Genomic DNA, 14,201 nt, shown 5'->3' with positions numbered 1-14,201 from the left:
CTGCCATGTGTCATAACACTACGGGCCATATTCCTCAACCACACAACAAACAAAGCCTCGCTGGCTAACCTTATATCCCAGTTTGATTGGTATTAGGAGAAGCGGTTTCATGTACCAAGAAAGGATTTGTACACTAGTACTAGCACTTTGAATAAAGCCTAGTAGCTCACTGGGAACAAGAGCGAAGATTTCAGAACTGGCGTGATAAGCTCATATTTCACTGTCCCTGTCAACACTGAGAAAGCAGCATACTGCACTAATTGTATTTTCTGGAATGTCTTCAAGAGTAACCCTACGTTGGGCGCAATGCAATAGTCCAGTCAGGAAGTTATCAAAGCATGGACTACTGTTGCCAGGGTATTCCAGTCCAAAAATTGCTATCGCTGGCTATAAGTACTCCTTGCAATTTAGGTCACTGGGCCTCCAGTGACAGCTTTAAATTGAGGAGTACTCCCAAATTACATACTTGCTCCATCACGGGGAGCAGGACAGGCTGTTTACCTAATTCCTTGAACCGGAAGCCACACACACACATAATCAGGATTTCACTTTAGTTATTGGTATACATCCAGTCCATCACTGCCTCCGAGCACTGGTCCAGCACTTGCACAGCCTCTCCTGATTCAAATGGAATGGAGAGATAGATCAGGGTGTTACCTGTATATAGGTGATACTGCAATCCCAGATAAACCCCCACCACTTGCAGTTTCATATAGATGTTAAAAAGCATGGGGAACAAGATGGAACCTTGCGGGACCCCACAACATAAATCTCTCAATGCTACTGTCTGGTAGTGATCCTGTCATACAGTGCCTCTTACTCCAAACCCACTAAGCTCTACCAGGAGGATACTGTAGCCAAGGGTAGCATTCCTTCATCACTCTCCCAAATATTTATTTATTAAGAATTATTCATTTACCAATTGATGGTTCCCCTCCCTTTGCTTTCCTCAATGACTCAAAGTGGCAATGCAGTGTTATTTCTATATGTAAACACAGTGATGATAACTATGTTGAAACATTTACTTTTTCCCATGACAGGAATACACGATAGATGTTTTCTTCCGCCAAAAATGGAAAGATGAAAGGTTAAAATTTCAGGGTCCAATGAACATTCTCCGCTTGAACAATTTAATGGCCAGCAAAATCTGGACTCCAGATACATTTTTTCACAATGGAAAGAAGTCGGTGGCCCATAACATGACCATGCCAAACAAGCTACTTCGAATCCAAGATGATGGGACTCTGCTATATACCATGAGGTACACATTTTATTTCATCTATTTCTGTTCTCTGCCCTGGTAGGCTGTTATCAATTTAGTCTCAAGCCATGATGAGCCCTTTGGTTCACTCAATTTATTCTGCGTCAAGCCTGTGTTAACGTATGCAGGCTCCCACATGACAAAATAAGCCAACTATTCCTCAGAGGTGTTGCATACTGAGAAGAATTGCATCATCCCAATTTCTTAGTAATAGAGCACACACACCCCTACTTAGACACATGTGCTAGCCATTAAATTAGCAATTTAAGAGCTTACAGATTCACTGTTGCCACTTTGGAGGGATGAGTAACCTGAGGTAATTGTAGTGGATTTAATGGCATTATCCAAAGTTGATCTCTGCTTTGATGTACTTATTTTGTTCGTTTGTTTGAGTTTGGGTCAAAACAACTACAACTAAATTATGTATTAGTTTGCTCTGGATGAAGAAAGAATGGATTAAGTTTTAATTAGCTTCACATAATTCATCTCTGAGATTGGATTAAATTCAGTTAATTTTCGTGTCATTGACTTTTGTGACCTCCTAGCAGGAGACAAGAATACAGTGGTCTTTTGCCTTCTAGGCTTACAGTCCAGGCTGAATGTCCAATGCACTTAGAAGACTTCCCAATGGATGCTCACTCGTGCCCATTGAAATTTGGCAGCTGTAAGTAACATGGCTAAAAGTGCAGCCTTTGGGTAGAAACTCGCCCGAATTAATGCATGCTTCAGCAACGTTGTGCTACATTATACATTTTGAGATCGTTTTTGTTAGATTTCATTTTTCAGTGCTGTTGTCTTTGAACATATTTGTAAACTCCCTGGGTTCTTGTGTTTTAGAAGCTATCACAACCTAATTCTTCACAAACTTACTTGCAGCTTTTCACCTGTGGAACGCCATTTATTAACCAGTAGGTTTTAAATCACTTTTATAGTAGGAGTGTGACACAGTTGTTAATCCAAGCACCCCAATAAGTAGAATAATTAATTAGATACCTGATGTACTGTGGAAACAGAGTAAAACAAAATATTTTATAAAATATACTTAAATATTATATTCACCTAGACAAGCTGATATGTTCCATTTCTTAGTAAATGAATGCTGCAGTAAAATTGTACCTTAGTAGATGAATGCTGTACCTAAGGCTGCAATCCTATACACATTTTTTTTGCGTGTGAGTGCCATAGAACACAGTGAAGCATGCTTCTAAGCAAACTGCATAGGAATGTACTGTCAATCAGCAGTTTGCTGATTTGGATGATGGGGGTGGTCAGTGGAATCTAACACATAGGTAGTGTAACATATATATATATTCAGCTTTGTGCCAAATCAGTTCAAAGCATACATGTTAAATATGTTGGCCTGGTTACTGGCTTGAAAATACAACATTTCCATCTTTCCTGAAACAGAATCTAAGATAACTATCAATTAGAACTAAAGCATTATTATACAAAAATAAAACTACAAAATCTAGCATGTTGGACAAGAATATTGCAATGAATTTGCTTTTTCACTATCCTAAAGGAATTTCCACTGATAAAATGCATTTGCACTAAATGAAGTGAGGACAGACTGACTGGATGTGAACCCGTGCTTAATTTCATTGGTCTGGTGGAAATGTGAGTGGACATTTCCTGTTGATAATCCACAGCGTTTGATAGCTAGAGAAACTGAAAGTTTATTTATTTATTTCACTTACATCTTACTCTTCTGAATGACAGGCCAGTTTCCAAACAGTCAACAAAACAGAATTTAAAGCGGTGCTTTGAAGGTAGTTGTGTAAACAATGGTTTCCCATATCATCCTGTGTATTCCATATATGAGAATCTGAAAAAAAAACAAAAAACACATTCATATTGATGTTGGTATATTTCTGTTTTGTGTGTTGTGCTCTGAAGCTAATATACTCCAGCGGATCAGGTTAAATTTTAATGACACCTTCCCAGCCAGGAGAGAGGATATATGTTCAGATGTGAATTCACTTGCTTTGTGATTCTAACATGCCTGTCTGACAGAGGTCATGTAGGCAATGAAGACTCCAGCAGCTTCTCAGGCAAAATCTACTGGAAACTTGGAACAGTACTAAGCTCTCAAGGAGAAATAGGTGGTGAGATAAGAGATAAATATATGGAAGAAATCATGTGTTAACACTCTAAGACACACACTCACTCACATGGAGGCACTTGGGGAAGGTAAATACTAGTAGTTGATTAGAAACTTTGTCTGGAATGGAAGACAAGGGCCCTAGACATCCCAAATGTTAGTTCCTAGGCATGACCTACAGAAGAAATGACTTGATAAGAGTAGAGAAACCAGATGCATTTCAAACATCTTTCATCTGAATGATTGTTGTCTCAAATTATGGGAGCCTGATTCTCAGCTAAAACCAGGTTTGAGGGTGATTGATCAGTTTAACAGTATATTGAATGCACGAAAGATGGAGGTAAAGAATGAACAAAGAAAGCTCATGTCTACCTGGTTGTATGCCGGGGTCCCCACGACATAAGGAATGGCATTTAAATTCCCCACAATGTTCTAGAGGAATATTATATAAAGGGAAATTAAAATGTTGACTAGACACAGCTGTCTGTTGCTGTTCAGTACACTTCTGCTGCTGCCACTGCCAGAAGGTCCACCAGGACACACCAATGGATGAGGGTTTTACTGGAAGACACTTTGCCCAAGAATGTGTCAAATCTGGAGCTAGCTCTATTTCACAAGATGCTTCATGGTTTTTTTTTGTGAGAAAAAATTGTGGTTACAACAACAACAAAGTTTCCTCACAAGTGGGAAGCTGACATTCCCCTCCCCCTACACACACACACACACACACACACTAATAAGCTGGCACCATTCCTAGTGACCAGGAGAAAAGTGACCCAAAACCATACCAGGGGCAGCAGGATTCAGCAGCTGAAGAGGCCAACAGGAGAGGCGTTCCAGCTCCTCCTCTCAGACCAAGATGACAATGAAGCCTTAGATGTTGGCCCAGGTCTAGCAGAAACAACTGGTCATCTTGCAACAACAGCGATCGCATCTGGCAATGACATCATAGCAACATGGATTGCAGAAGTCTATGGTGTGTATTGGACAACAAAGGCAGCCACAGGTCTAGCAGATTGTTCAAGCAGCTGCTCACTAGCGATTGCCACTAGTGGAACTGCAGGCACAGCCTTTTGCACTCCAAGTATCACTCAAAGTCCTGCTGACCCTGGAGTGCGGTACAATCGTGGAAACGACCTTGTGCTGTGAGATCTTAAGAGTTGCAAGGCATTATTTGGAACAACAAGATGGATCCAGAATTGCTGCACTCAGAGCACCATGAGCCAGTTGAAGTGGGCCAACTGTCTCTGAGCCTCTTCAAAAACACCCCTGAACCTCCATTGCTCATTTAGAGATTAATTCTTAACCATCCAGGCTACTTTCCCATGGTTTCTGAAGAGAGCACCTTCTGACAATTATGACCTGTTTATGCAGAACTTCTCCAGTCCTCCAGCTATGCGGAGCTGCAAGGTGAGTGTTTCTAAACCCCTGTTTAATGTTCAACTCTTCATTGCCTTATCCATGCTACATGTACATTTTAAGAACATGGCTCAAATTATAATAACTTACTGATGCCTATGCATGCAGTATTTCTCAAAAGATGCCCACATTAACAGCATATGTGTTACAGCACATACATCTCCCTCAAAGTGTAGGTGAAAAGTTGCATTCTAATGTAATTCTGGTTCTATGCCATACCCTCTTATTCTCATAGAAATACCACAACATTGCCTCATATTAGCAGCCCTGAGTTGTCAGCATAAACAATAGAAAACCTGTTGTGTTACACTGGTGAATCCCCCTTACTACAATTGGCTATCCAAGCTACTTGAAGGAAACCAAAATCTTTAATAGTGTTTCTATACTACCAGTAGAGAAACTGTAACCTATAACAACCAAAAGAAATCCAAAATTTTAATGACATGTCTTTCATTTTATGCATAGGAAGAAGTGGTCGAGGAGGAGGGAATGTCCCAGATAGGAAGTGCTTGTGATGTGACACCTCAAATTTTGAAAACGGAAAAGTTTGGAAAAGAAGACATCCTGCTACCCTAGAATGCAGAAACAGGACTAGAATAAGCCATACCACCTCCTAGCACTGGCCTGATGGGGCTACTAAGTAATCATGCAGAGTAAACAGCTACAGTGGGGAAAAGGAGGCGAGTAAATTACTTGCACTGTATGAAGGACTTGGTCACTAAATGGCTTGGACAGGTGAAAGCATGCATTCCCTGCACAAACAGATGGATAGAAAAAAGCCCTAAAGTCATGACTGAAGTGTTAAGATACCTTTCAATCTGTATGCACTGTAATCATAGAATCTGATGTAGCATTTAAGAAAAAGGGCATGCATTTTTTAATTTATTTTTTTAGTTTGTGAAGAATAAGAAATTGGCTCGAATAGGCCCCATTTGGTTCAACTTGTGTTTGTTCTGAAATCAATGCAATGTAATGACTGAATATTGAATGGTATCATTTTTGGTATCCCATTGGTCCCTTTCATCTGGGGTGGAGGACTCACTTCTCTCGGGTCAGAGCAACAGCAGAACTGTTTTGATGGTTTCTCTTGGCAAATGGTGTTTTATATCCCAGAATGCCCCAAACATTGCAGCATGACACTCCTGAGGGGCATGTGTGCTAGTGATGAAGACACCATTTTGTGTGTGTGACAGTTGACATTCCTCTCACCCACAAGTGTCCCAAACAATATAATATCCAGGAAACCTAAAATAGCTACAGCTAGAAGCAGCTGCCAAAATCAGCTCTGCTTATGTCACCAAAAAGTAAATGCATGGGAACGCCCCATCACCTAAACAAATGTAAATACTGAAGCAAACAAACAAAATATTTGAATCATTTCACATTGTTATTGACAATTATGTTTAACAGTGATATGACTTGAGACAACTTAAATATTGAAAGCATAAATACTGATATTCTGCCATGTGTTAACAACATGTCGAGGAATACACTTCTAGAGCAATTAAAATTCTTTACCATTTAATATTATTACATTTGCATTTGTAGAATGTTATTTAAAATGGAACTTATCTGTGAACCTTTACCCCTTGTTTAAAAAGCATCATTAAAAACAGATGTTTCTTTGTATACCCAGTAGACGTGGTACATTGTTTTGTTTTGTTTGTGGGTTACAAAACATCTATTGCTATCTCTATTTTCAAGCAACCTCAACAAACAGTTCAGTCAATGTTCAACTGTGATTTTAAGCTCTGATTTTAATATTGCTACCATTTTTGGATTTTATTAAAAGAAGCAGTATACAATTGTTTAAAAAATATTTTTAGATATATATTGTCTCACTGTGTTCTATCTACTTATACGGTTTTTATGTAAATGCTTTTTTGTACTTCATATGATGTGTTTTAATTTTTTGTGAACCACCCAGAGAGTTTCAGCTATGGGGCAGTATAGAAGTAACTAAATAGAAATAAGTGTTAATAATAAATAAATAAATAAATAAGTCAAGCAAACTGAAACAAGATTGTAGACATTTACAACAAGGGAAAGTGAGGTGGTACAAAACCAGCAATTCATGATGGAAGCTCTAATACAGGGTGTAGGCCATTGTTAACCTTGTTGGCTACATAGACATCATAGACTGCATTTAATAAGTGAGGTCACTAATGAAACCACAGCAGAACATGACCCATCAATCAATATGGGAATAGTGGTTTGTGGGGAGAAGAGAGGGGGACATTTTCTATTTCCCTCTTCCTTCCTTCCTTCCTTCCTTCCTTCCTTCCTTCCTTCTCCCTTCTCTCCCTCCCTCTTCATGATGACCTGGAAAACCTCCCCCTTCTCCTCTCCTTGCCTGCTGCCACTACTACTATTATTTGAAAGGTAAGTAACAGGATTGTGTAGAAGTCTTTGGGGATGGCTGGGAAAGAGCTTTTGTGGACAGTGAGAGCTGGGAATGGAGAATTCAGATTTTGATCCATCCCAGAAAAGAATTTGGGAGCTTTGAAAGCTCATCCCTCATTTGAGGCCTGCTTTTTTAAGCCCCCAAGTTCTCACCTAAGCCTCACTCAGAAGAATTTTACTAGCAACTTTACCCTGCTGCTGTTAATTTTACCCACAAGGCTAAGGCTTGACAAATCTTTTTTGAGAAAATTGTGATCTGGTGCATTCTGACATCTGGGCCATCAAAGCAGGATTTATTTTTAAGGAGTAGATTGGGGATTTTTTTCACCAATGGCCGATAGCCAGGAATGATGGGTTCTAGTCTAAAACATCTGGAGGGCACCAGGTTGGGCAATGCTGCAATAGGCACTCCCTCGGTTTCTACTTATGTTCACTAGATATTCAGGGCGAACTTTGCCACTCACAGCATTTGCTACTTGGAGTTTGCTTTCCAGAATGTTGCCAGTAAGAATAGGGGAGAAAATTGTTCAGTTTACATTTTAATACAAAGTTGCACTTTCAAACCAATATGCAACCCACAGTTATCCTTCTAAATTTGCACTTTTCCAAATTGTACAATGGAGAAGGTGCACTCAAAAATGCATATATTCATAAAATAATGTCCAGAATTCTTTCTATTAGCAAAATGCTTTCAAAAATGTATATGTTAGGCAAAACTGTGTTCAAAAATATCAGGAGAAATGCACACAAAAGTACCTACACATTTTCATGTGAAGCTTTTCCTCAAAGCTCAGGACAAACTGAACTTAAAGAGTGGAAAAATGAGAAACTGAGAGAAATTGGTCAACAGATCCATTCATCCCTACAACATCTGTGTTTTAAACTCCATTCTTTTGAAAGCTTGGGAATGCCTGCTGGTGATTGCTTTGAACCTTACTTCAAGAGGATAATTGGATTGGAAGCTAGACTGGAGTCTCAACAGCTTCTTTTGGAAACCTGAACCAAAGTGGTGCAAGTGTCATGGCTAGACATGTTCACATTTTCAGCACTCATTGAACAGTGATGATCTCAGAAGAGACAAATGTTTTAGAACAATTTTCAGATGTCCAAGGAAAACATCATATTAGCAGCAGTTAAACTTGCCTTGTTACATCTGTTGGCAATCTTGAATGAGTTATGGTGTATCTCATGGAGGACGAGCCTGAATACCCCACCCCAGAGGATGGTCATTCCTGAAGCCAAATGGCTTTCGGCTTTTGGTGATGAACTCAGAAGAGGCAAACATGGTTTAGGACAAATTTCCAGATGTCCATGGAAATTTTCAAACATCTGTTATGCAAACCCCCTCCATCTTGCAACCCAATTATTCATTTCTTGATCCATAAAAATTTGTCTGGATTAATTCCATACGTTGAATGTTTTGTGAGATGGAACCTAATGGAACTAAAACATGATATTCTTAGGGTCAAATTACATATCAAATGAATTGTGAAGTGTGTAGGTAATGTATTTTTTTACTCTAAAGTAAGTGCGTACAGCCCCAGTTTTGATTAGGACGACCATGCACTGGGAGGGGAGGATTAAATATTTTTTTTTAAAAAAAATGCCTCCAGTATGTTAAGAACACAAGAAGAGCCATTCTGAATTGGAGCAAGGATCAATCTAGTCTAGCACTCTGTTCACACAATCAGCTCTCAACCAGGGACCCACAAGCAGGACATGATGCAACAGCAGCCTCCCACCCATATTCCCAAGCAACTGGTATATATAGGCATACTGCCTCAGATACTGCCAGGGTTGATAAAAGTAAAATCAAGAGGTGGGAAGACCTATTGAAAAATGCTAAGTTGGTGAGAAGATTATTATTATTATTATTATTATTTATTTATTTATTTATTTATATAGCACCATCAATGTACATATGTCCCCCCAAAGTGCTGCCCATTCATAAGAATATGAGAAGTGACATGCTGTAGGTCTATTTAGGCCATCATTTGGTTCACACAGTGGCCAACTAGCTGCCATGGGAAACTCACAAGCAGGCCATGGGTACCCCAGCAACTGGTGTACATAGGCTTACTGCCTCTGATCCTGGAGGTAGCACATAGCCATCAGGACTAGTAGCCATTGATAGCCTTCTCCTCCAGGAAATTATTCAATCCCCTTTTAAAGCCCTCCAAATTGGTGGCCATCACTACAGCTTCCTCATCCTATGGGGGTGGGGAAATTCAGGAAAATATGATAATGGGGAGTTTTAATTATGCCCTCCTAGTACATAGTTCAAATGGTCCAGATCTGAATCAGGGCCATACACATCTACTCTAGAGGAAAAAATATCCTCAGCTTCATGCTATTCAATTAGGCTGACACATAGTTTGACCCCAAGAATAGAATGAACTCATGATCGGATGAAAAATGTGGTCAGTAGGGAGGGTCTCAGGTAACACAAAAATACCTTGAGCATTTATTCTGGCATGCAGTAACAAGGGACAACAGCAACTGAGAAAGAGATAGGCCGAAGTTGAAGAACAGAATGCAAGACAAGGAAGTAGCATGCTGGTTACCTGATATCACTGAGAGCAACACAAAACATTTTTAAACATTCTCTATCCCTGTAGGGTGACTGATTAGTAATAAAGGCAAGCTCACATGAACGATGCAGTAGGATAAGGAAGAGCAGTTTAGGATAGCATTTGGGGACTCTTGTGGGAGGTGAATAATTACACAAAGAGTGTAAACTCTAATTTGTATGCATGCTTGAGACACCACCATGGCTTGGCTTCTAAACTATGCTTAGTGAAAACTGCAGTTTAGTGTGACATCTGAAACATCATGTGGCTTATATAGAGCTTCCTAAAGGGTCTTTGATCCAAGACTAAGCAAAATCTTGTTTACTTTAATAATGTAACAATATAGAATACATTCACATTCAATGTTTGATTTTTTTGACTACCAGGCATAAATTTACTTATCCATCATGTTCTCACCTAGTCCTTTTCTAAAACCATTTCTGCTTACAATTTGCTGTTTTGTTTTGTTTTAGATGCTTGCTACCTGTCCAATAGGTGACTGTTTATATTTTAGAATGAATATTTTTCCTTCTATTTTTCTCTTTCCACACAACTTATTCCTATCATGTCCCCATCAGTTCTATTCTACCCCTATGCTTAAAGAGTCTCAACAGGCTAAGCATATCTTTATGTGGAGGATGTTTCATTTAAAGAATATTTTTGACTGCCCTGTTTTTTGGGCCCTTAGTAATTCTACTGTGTGCATTTTTTTTCTTCTGGTGGAAAGACAAAAAGTGCACTAAGTATTATTAATGTGTACATGCTACAGATGTGTAAAATAGCATTAAGCTACATGAGTCTATCCCTAAAATATGGCACATTTTCTAAGACTTTTTTTTTTTGCGGGGGGACTTTCCCCTGTTCCCCTTATTTTAGACAGTATCTGTTTTGTCAAAGCTTTACTTCCCATTCTGTCCTTTGAGCTGTGACTGATTTTTTGGTCAGCTCTCCCTTGCTGCTGCTATTACTATTATTATTATTATTATTATTATTATTATTATTATTATTATTATTATTATTATTTAAGAAACAATTTCATACACTGCTCGTCAAGGTGAACCATTACACCTTGTTATCTCCATTTATTATACTGTCAGGTTATAATAAATGGAGATCAAAAGACCAAGAGTCATAGGTAGCTTCCTATGTTCCTACCCACCAGTGTGCTATCTGTTAATGGCAGGCCAGGGAGCAGGGCCTCTAAATCCAATCCCAAGGTCTAGGCAGGTTTATTTGGGTTCAGGTATAGAACTGCTTAGAACTTTAATAGCACATTCCTATGCAAGTGTACTCAGAAGTAAACCTTATTGAGTCAATGGAACTTACTCCCAAGTAAATATGTTTAGGATTGCAGCTTTACTGTAAAACCCCCACTATTTTATATTGAGGTCAGAAATGAATAGGCAGCCAATTTGGGGGAGAGCATTCAGAACCTTGGACAGATCCTTTAGAGTTCTGGTTAGTTCTGACTAAAACTCAGAATGGATTCATAGCCCAACCAAAATTAGAGCCATCAGCCTCCATTGGTTGTGTGCTTTTTCAGGATGATGGGGAAGAAACTGTTACCAAAACCCCAAAAAGTTTTCTTGTTGATGCTCTTTGAAAGGGGGAGGGTTTGGCTGAATGAGGAACATCCTTTGACCATGTGAAAGTGGTCAAGGCCTCTGAAGAGTCAACCATTCAGCTTCTCCACCCCATTTTTTCTCCCAGCCAATGGTAAGAGTGCAGCTCATGTGATGATGCTTTGCCAAAGCAGAGAGGGGGAAATCACACGAACTGTTGTTTGGGTGATTTGGCTGTGTTACATGATTTTGTGTTATGTCTGAACTGGGGCCAGTGTCTCTTAGTTATCAAGAAATTAACACTTTGGATTAAAGGTCTTCTTACCTCATGACTCTCTTTCTGGTGCAGGAGTGCAGAAAGAAAAAGGGGCGAGGGCTGGATAACCCACTGTCCAGCCCTCTGTGGGTCATATGATGTCAAGTGGGTGTGGCCATGCCCACCTGTCATCCTTTGGTCCCTGGCCAAAGTGCCAGGAAGATCTACCACTTGGTGCTTGGACCAGACACCAGGCTTCAAGGCACGTGGGCATTTTCCCTATCAGGAAAACCCTGTGTGCCGTGAAGCTGGGCTGAACGTGTCTCCTTTGCTTCTCTGTTAGACAAGAGAAGTGGACATGGCTGGCTCTGCCCTGGTTTTGCCCACCCCAATTCCTCCCCCCGTTGCAGAAAGGAAGCAGGGTGGGCAAAGCTGAGTTGGTTTTCCCCATCAGAGAAGCGAAGAAGACATGGCTGGCTGTGCCCTGGCTTCAGCTGCCTTGCACTCTTCCTGCAATGTGAAGAGATGGGGTGGATGAAGCCAAGTCAGCTGTGTCCCTTTTGCAACAGGGATGCAGCCGGCTTTTCCCTGACTGGTCAAAGTCACAAAATGAATTAAGGCACATGCTTCTCCCCAGACAAGGAGACTTGTTACTCCAGGGCCTGTATTGCATTTGTAACATTCTGTGTTATTCGTATATCATTCTGAGTTCACAAAAGTAATTCTGCTTCATCTTGATTATATCCAGGAGAAAATAGTTTCTGGGAGAGTTTACACAGTCAGAGGTGCGTGTAATTCAAATCTGGTAACTTGTCCAAGGTGATGGAATACAGATACAACCAAATTAATTACTTATATGATAGTATGCATATTTCACAACATAGAACTTATATGTAGTTCACGATTCTTTAACTGCTGTCCATCTCTTAAAGGCCCATCCAGGTCTGGGCCTTTAGAAAAATACTTGAAGATTAATGGCCTGGGGCATTTGCAAGAAAGCAGTCTAGATTTTATCTCAAATTTGAGACAAATGTTACCCCTAAGGCTTACTTATTTTTCTAACATTTTTTATGTTCAGTACTGCCACGCTCATGCAGCAAGGAATTTGGATGTAATTCTGCACTCTGTTAAATATGTGGCGGTCAGCCTGTTCATCCTTTCCCACCCAATGTAATTCTTTCATTTACTACTAAGCAATAACAGCTGAACATTCCCACATGGAGGTTGCCACTGTTAAGCGGCAGGTGGTGGGGAGAGGCAGAGTGGCAGCCTGTGCCCTCTCTCTTTTCCCCAGTTTACCAGGAGTCCAGCTTCTCACCTCTGCTCCTTCTCTTGAGGCAACAAACAGCACAGTCCTCACTGGGACGCAGCAGACCCCAAAGGCAAGATGGAGGGGCTTTGCTGTTGCACTGTGGTCTGATGCATTAGTACTAACATAGCACATTATGAGTCTGCAAACTGAGAACAGCTTTGTTTCCTTGGTGTGGTCATTTACATACTCCAACAATTTTGAAGAAGCCACTGCTCACGTGAGTACCAGCCTTTGAATATTTAATCCAGAGGTTGTACTACTAATCATCCCGAGAGGCTAATACCAAATACTTATGATCTTTTGATATGACGAAATGTCTCATTTTCCCTATTATTGTAGATGCATATACAACTTCAGAAGTGACCTACAAGTGGACTTTCAATGCATCTAATTCAGTAGAAGTGGCCCCAGATGGATCAAGGTTGAATCAGTATGATCTCTTAGGACAAACAATTGGACAGGAAACAGCTAAATCGACTACTGGTTAGTACGAAGACATCACAAACCAAGTATTCTTGCTTAGTTATCTAATAGTGTGGTGATGTACATTGGAACTAGCATTTATCTCTGATCATTGTATTTATTTGTATTAACATCCAAGAGACCTGTCATCCATTTTTTTTTCTTATTGCTTCCCACCCCCCTTTTTTGGCTGATGTCTACAGTACACTGTGGCCTTGCCAGTTTGACCTGACTTATTTTGACTAACAGAAATAGAAAATGATAGCTGTTAGAACTTTAAATAAATAGGTTTATTAGAGTATGCAATATTGTTATTGATTATATAAATTTATAGGCCCTGATAAATTTATAGGCTCTGATAATGCAGTGACAGAGAAAAGTGACCAAAAATAATGCTTAAGTTAATTTAATTAATAAATATGCTTTTGGTTTTGTAGAGCTTTCAGACTCTACAAAAAAGTTTGGGAACTAGGATCCAAAGCACTTCAGTTACCTCTGTGCTCTCAAACACCTGCCCCCCTCTTCCTCCCATGCTGCATGTCAAACCAGTTTTGAGATTAAAGGGAGCTTCAGAAACACCTTTTAAAAAATGGCATAGGGACTGTTCAGACCATACGCTAAACCATTGTTAGGTTGCTAACCTCTTTTGAAGCAAATGGTTAGTGAGCATGTTTAAACTGTGGTTATTTAGTCACCATGGCTAGGAATGGTTCATACAAGTTGCTAAACCACTGTGGCTTACCATGTCATCTGAACGGGGTCAGTGGTCTGCCATTCAAATGAAAAAGAAAAATATATATCCATCCATGACCATTCATGGCTTCACTTAAAGCAGTCTTTTGGATCTTGGCCTTT

General features: G+C 39.9%; 1 protein-coding gene across 3 annotated transcripts in view; it reads left to right on the top strand.

Annotated features, from left to right (window-relative positions):
* The window catches only part of GABRA2 (gamma-aminobutyric acid type A receptor subunit alpha2), a 91,567-nt gene that overhangs the window by 61,832 nt on the left and 15,534 nt on the right, over positions 1 to 14,201 (top strand). For all 3 annotated transcript variants that reach the window (XM_063136254.1, XM_063136255.1, XM_063136256.1), the window contains 3 exons: positions 1,041 to 1,261; positions 1,843 to 1,925; positions 13,224 to 13,367. In XM_063136254.1, the coding sequence (XP_062992324.1) occupies positions 1,041 to 1,261; positions 1,843 to 1,925; positions 13,224 to 13,367 (448 nt within the window). The remainder of the gene's footprint in view (positions 1 to 1,040; positions 1,262 to 1,842; positions 1,926 to 13,223; positions 13,368 to 14,201) is intronic.

Source organism: Elgaria multicarinata, chromosome 10 (assembly GCF_023053635.1).
Source record: "Elgaria multicarinata webbii isolate HBS135686 ecotype San Diego chromosome 10, rElgMul1.1.pri, whole genome shotgun sequence".
Lineage (NCBI taxonomy): Eukaryota > Metazoa > Chordata > Lepidosauria > Squamata > Anguidae > Elgaria > Elgaria multicarinata.
The sequence above is the reverse complement of the archived record's forward strand: the minus strand, read 5'-3'. Positions and strand labels throughout refer to the sequence as shown.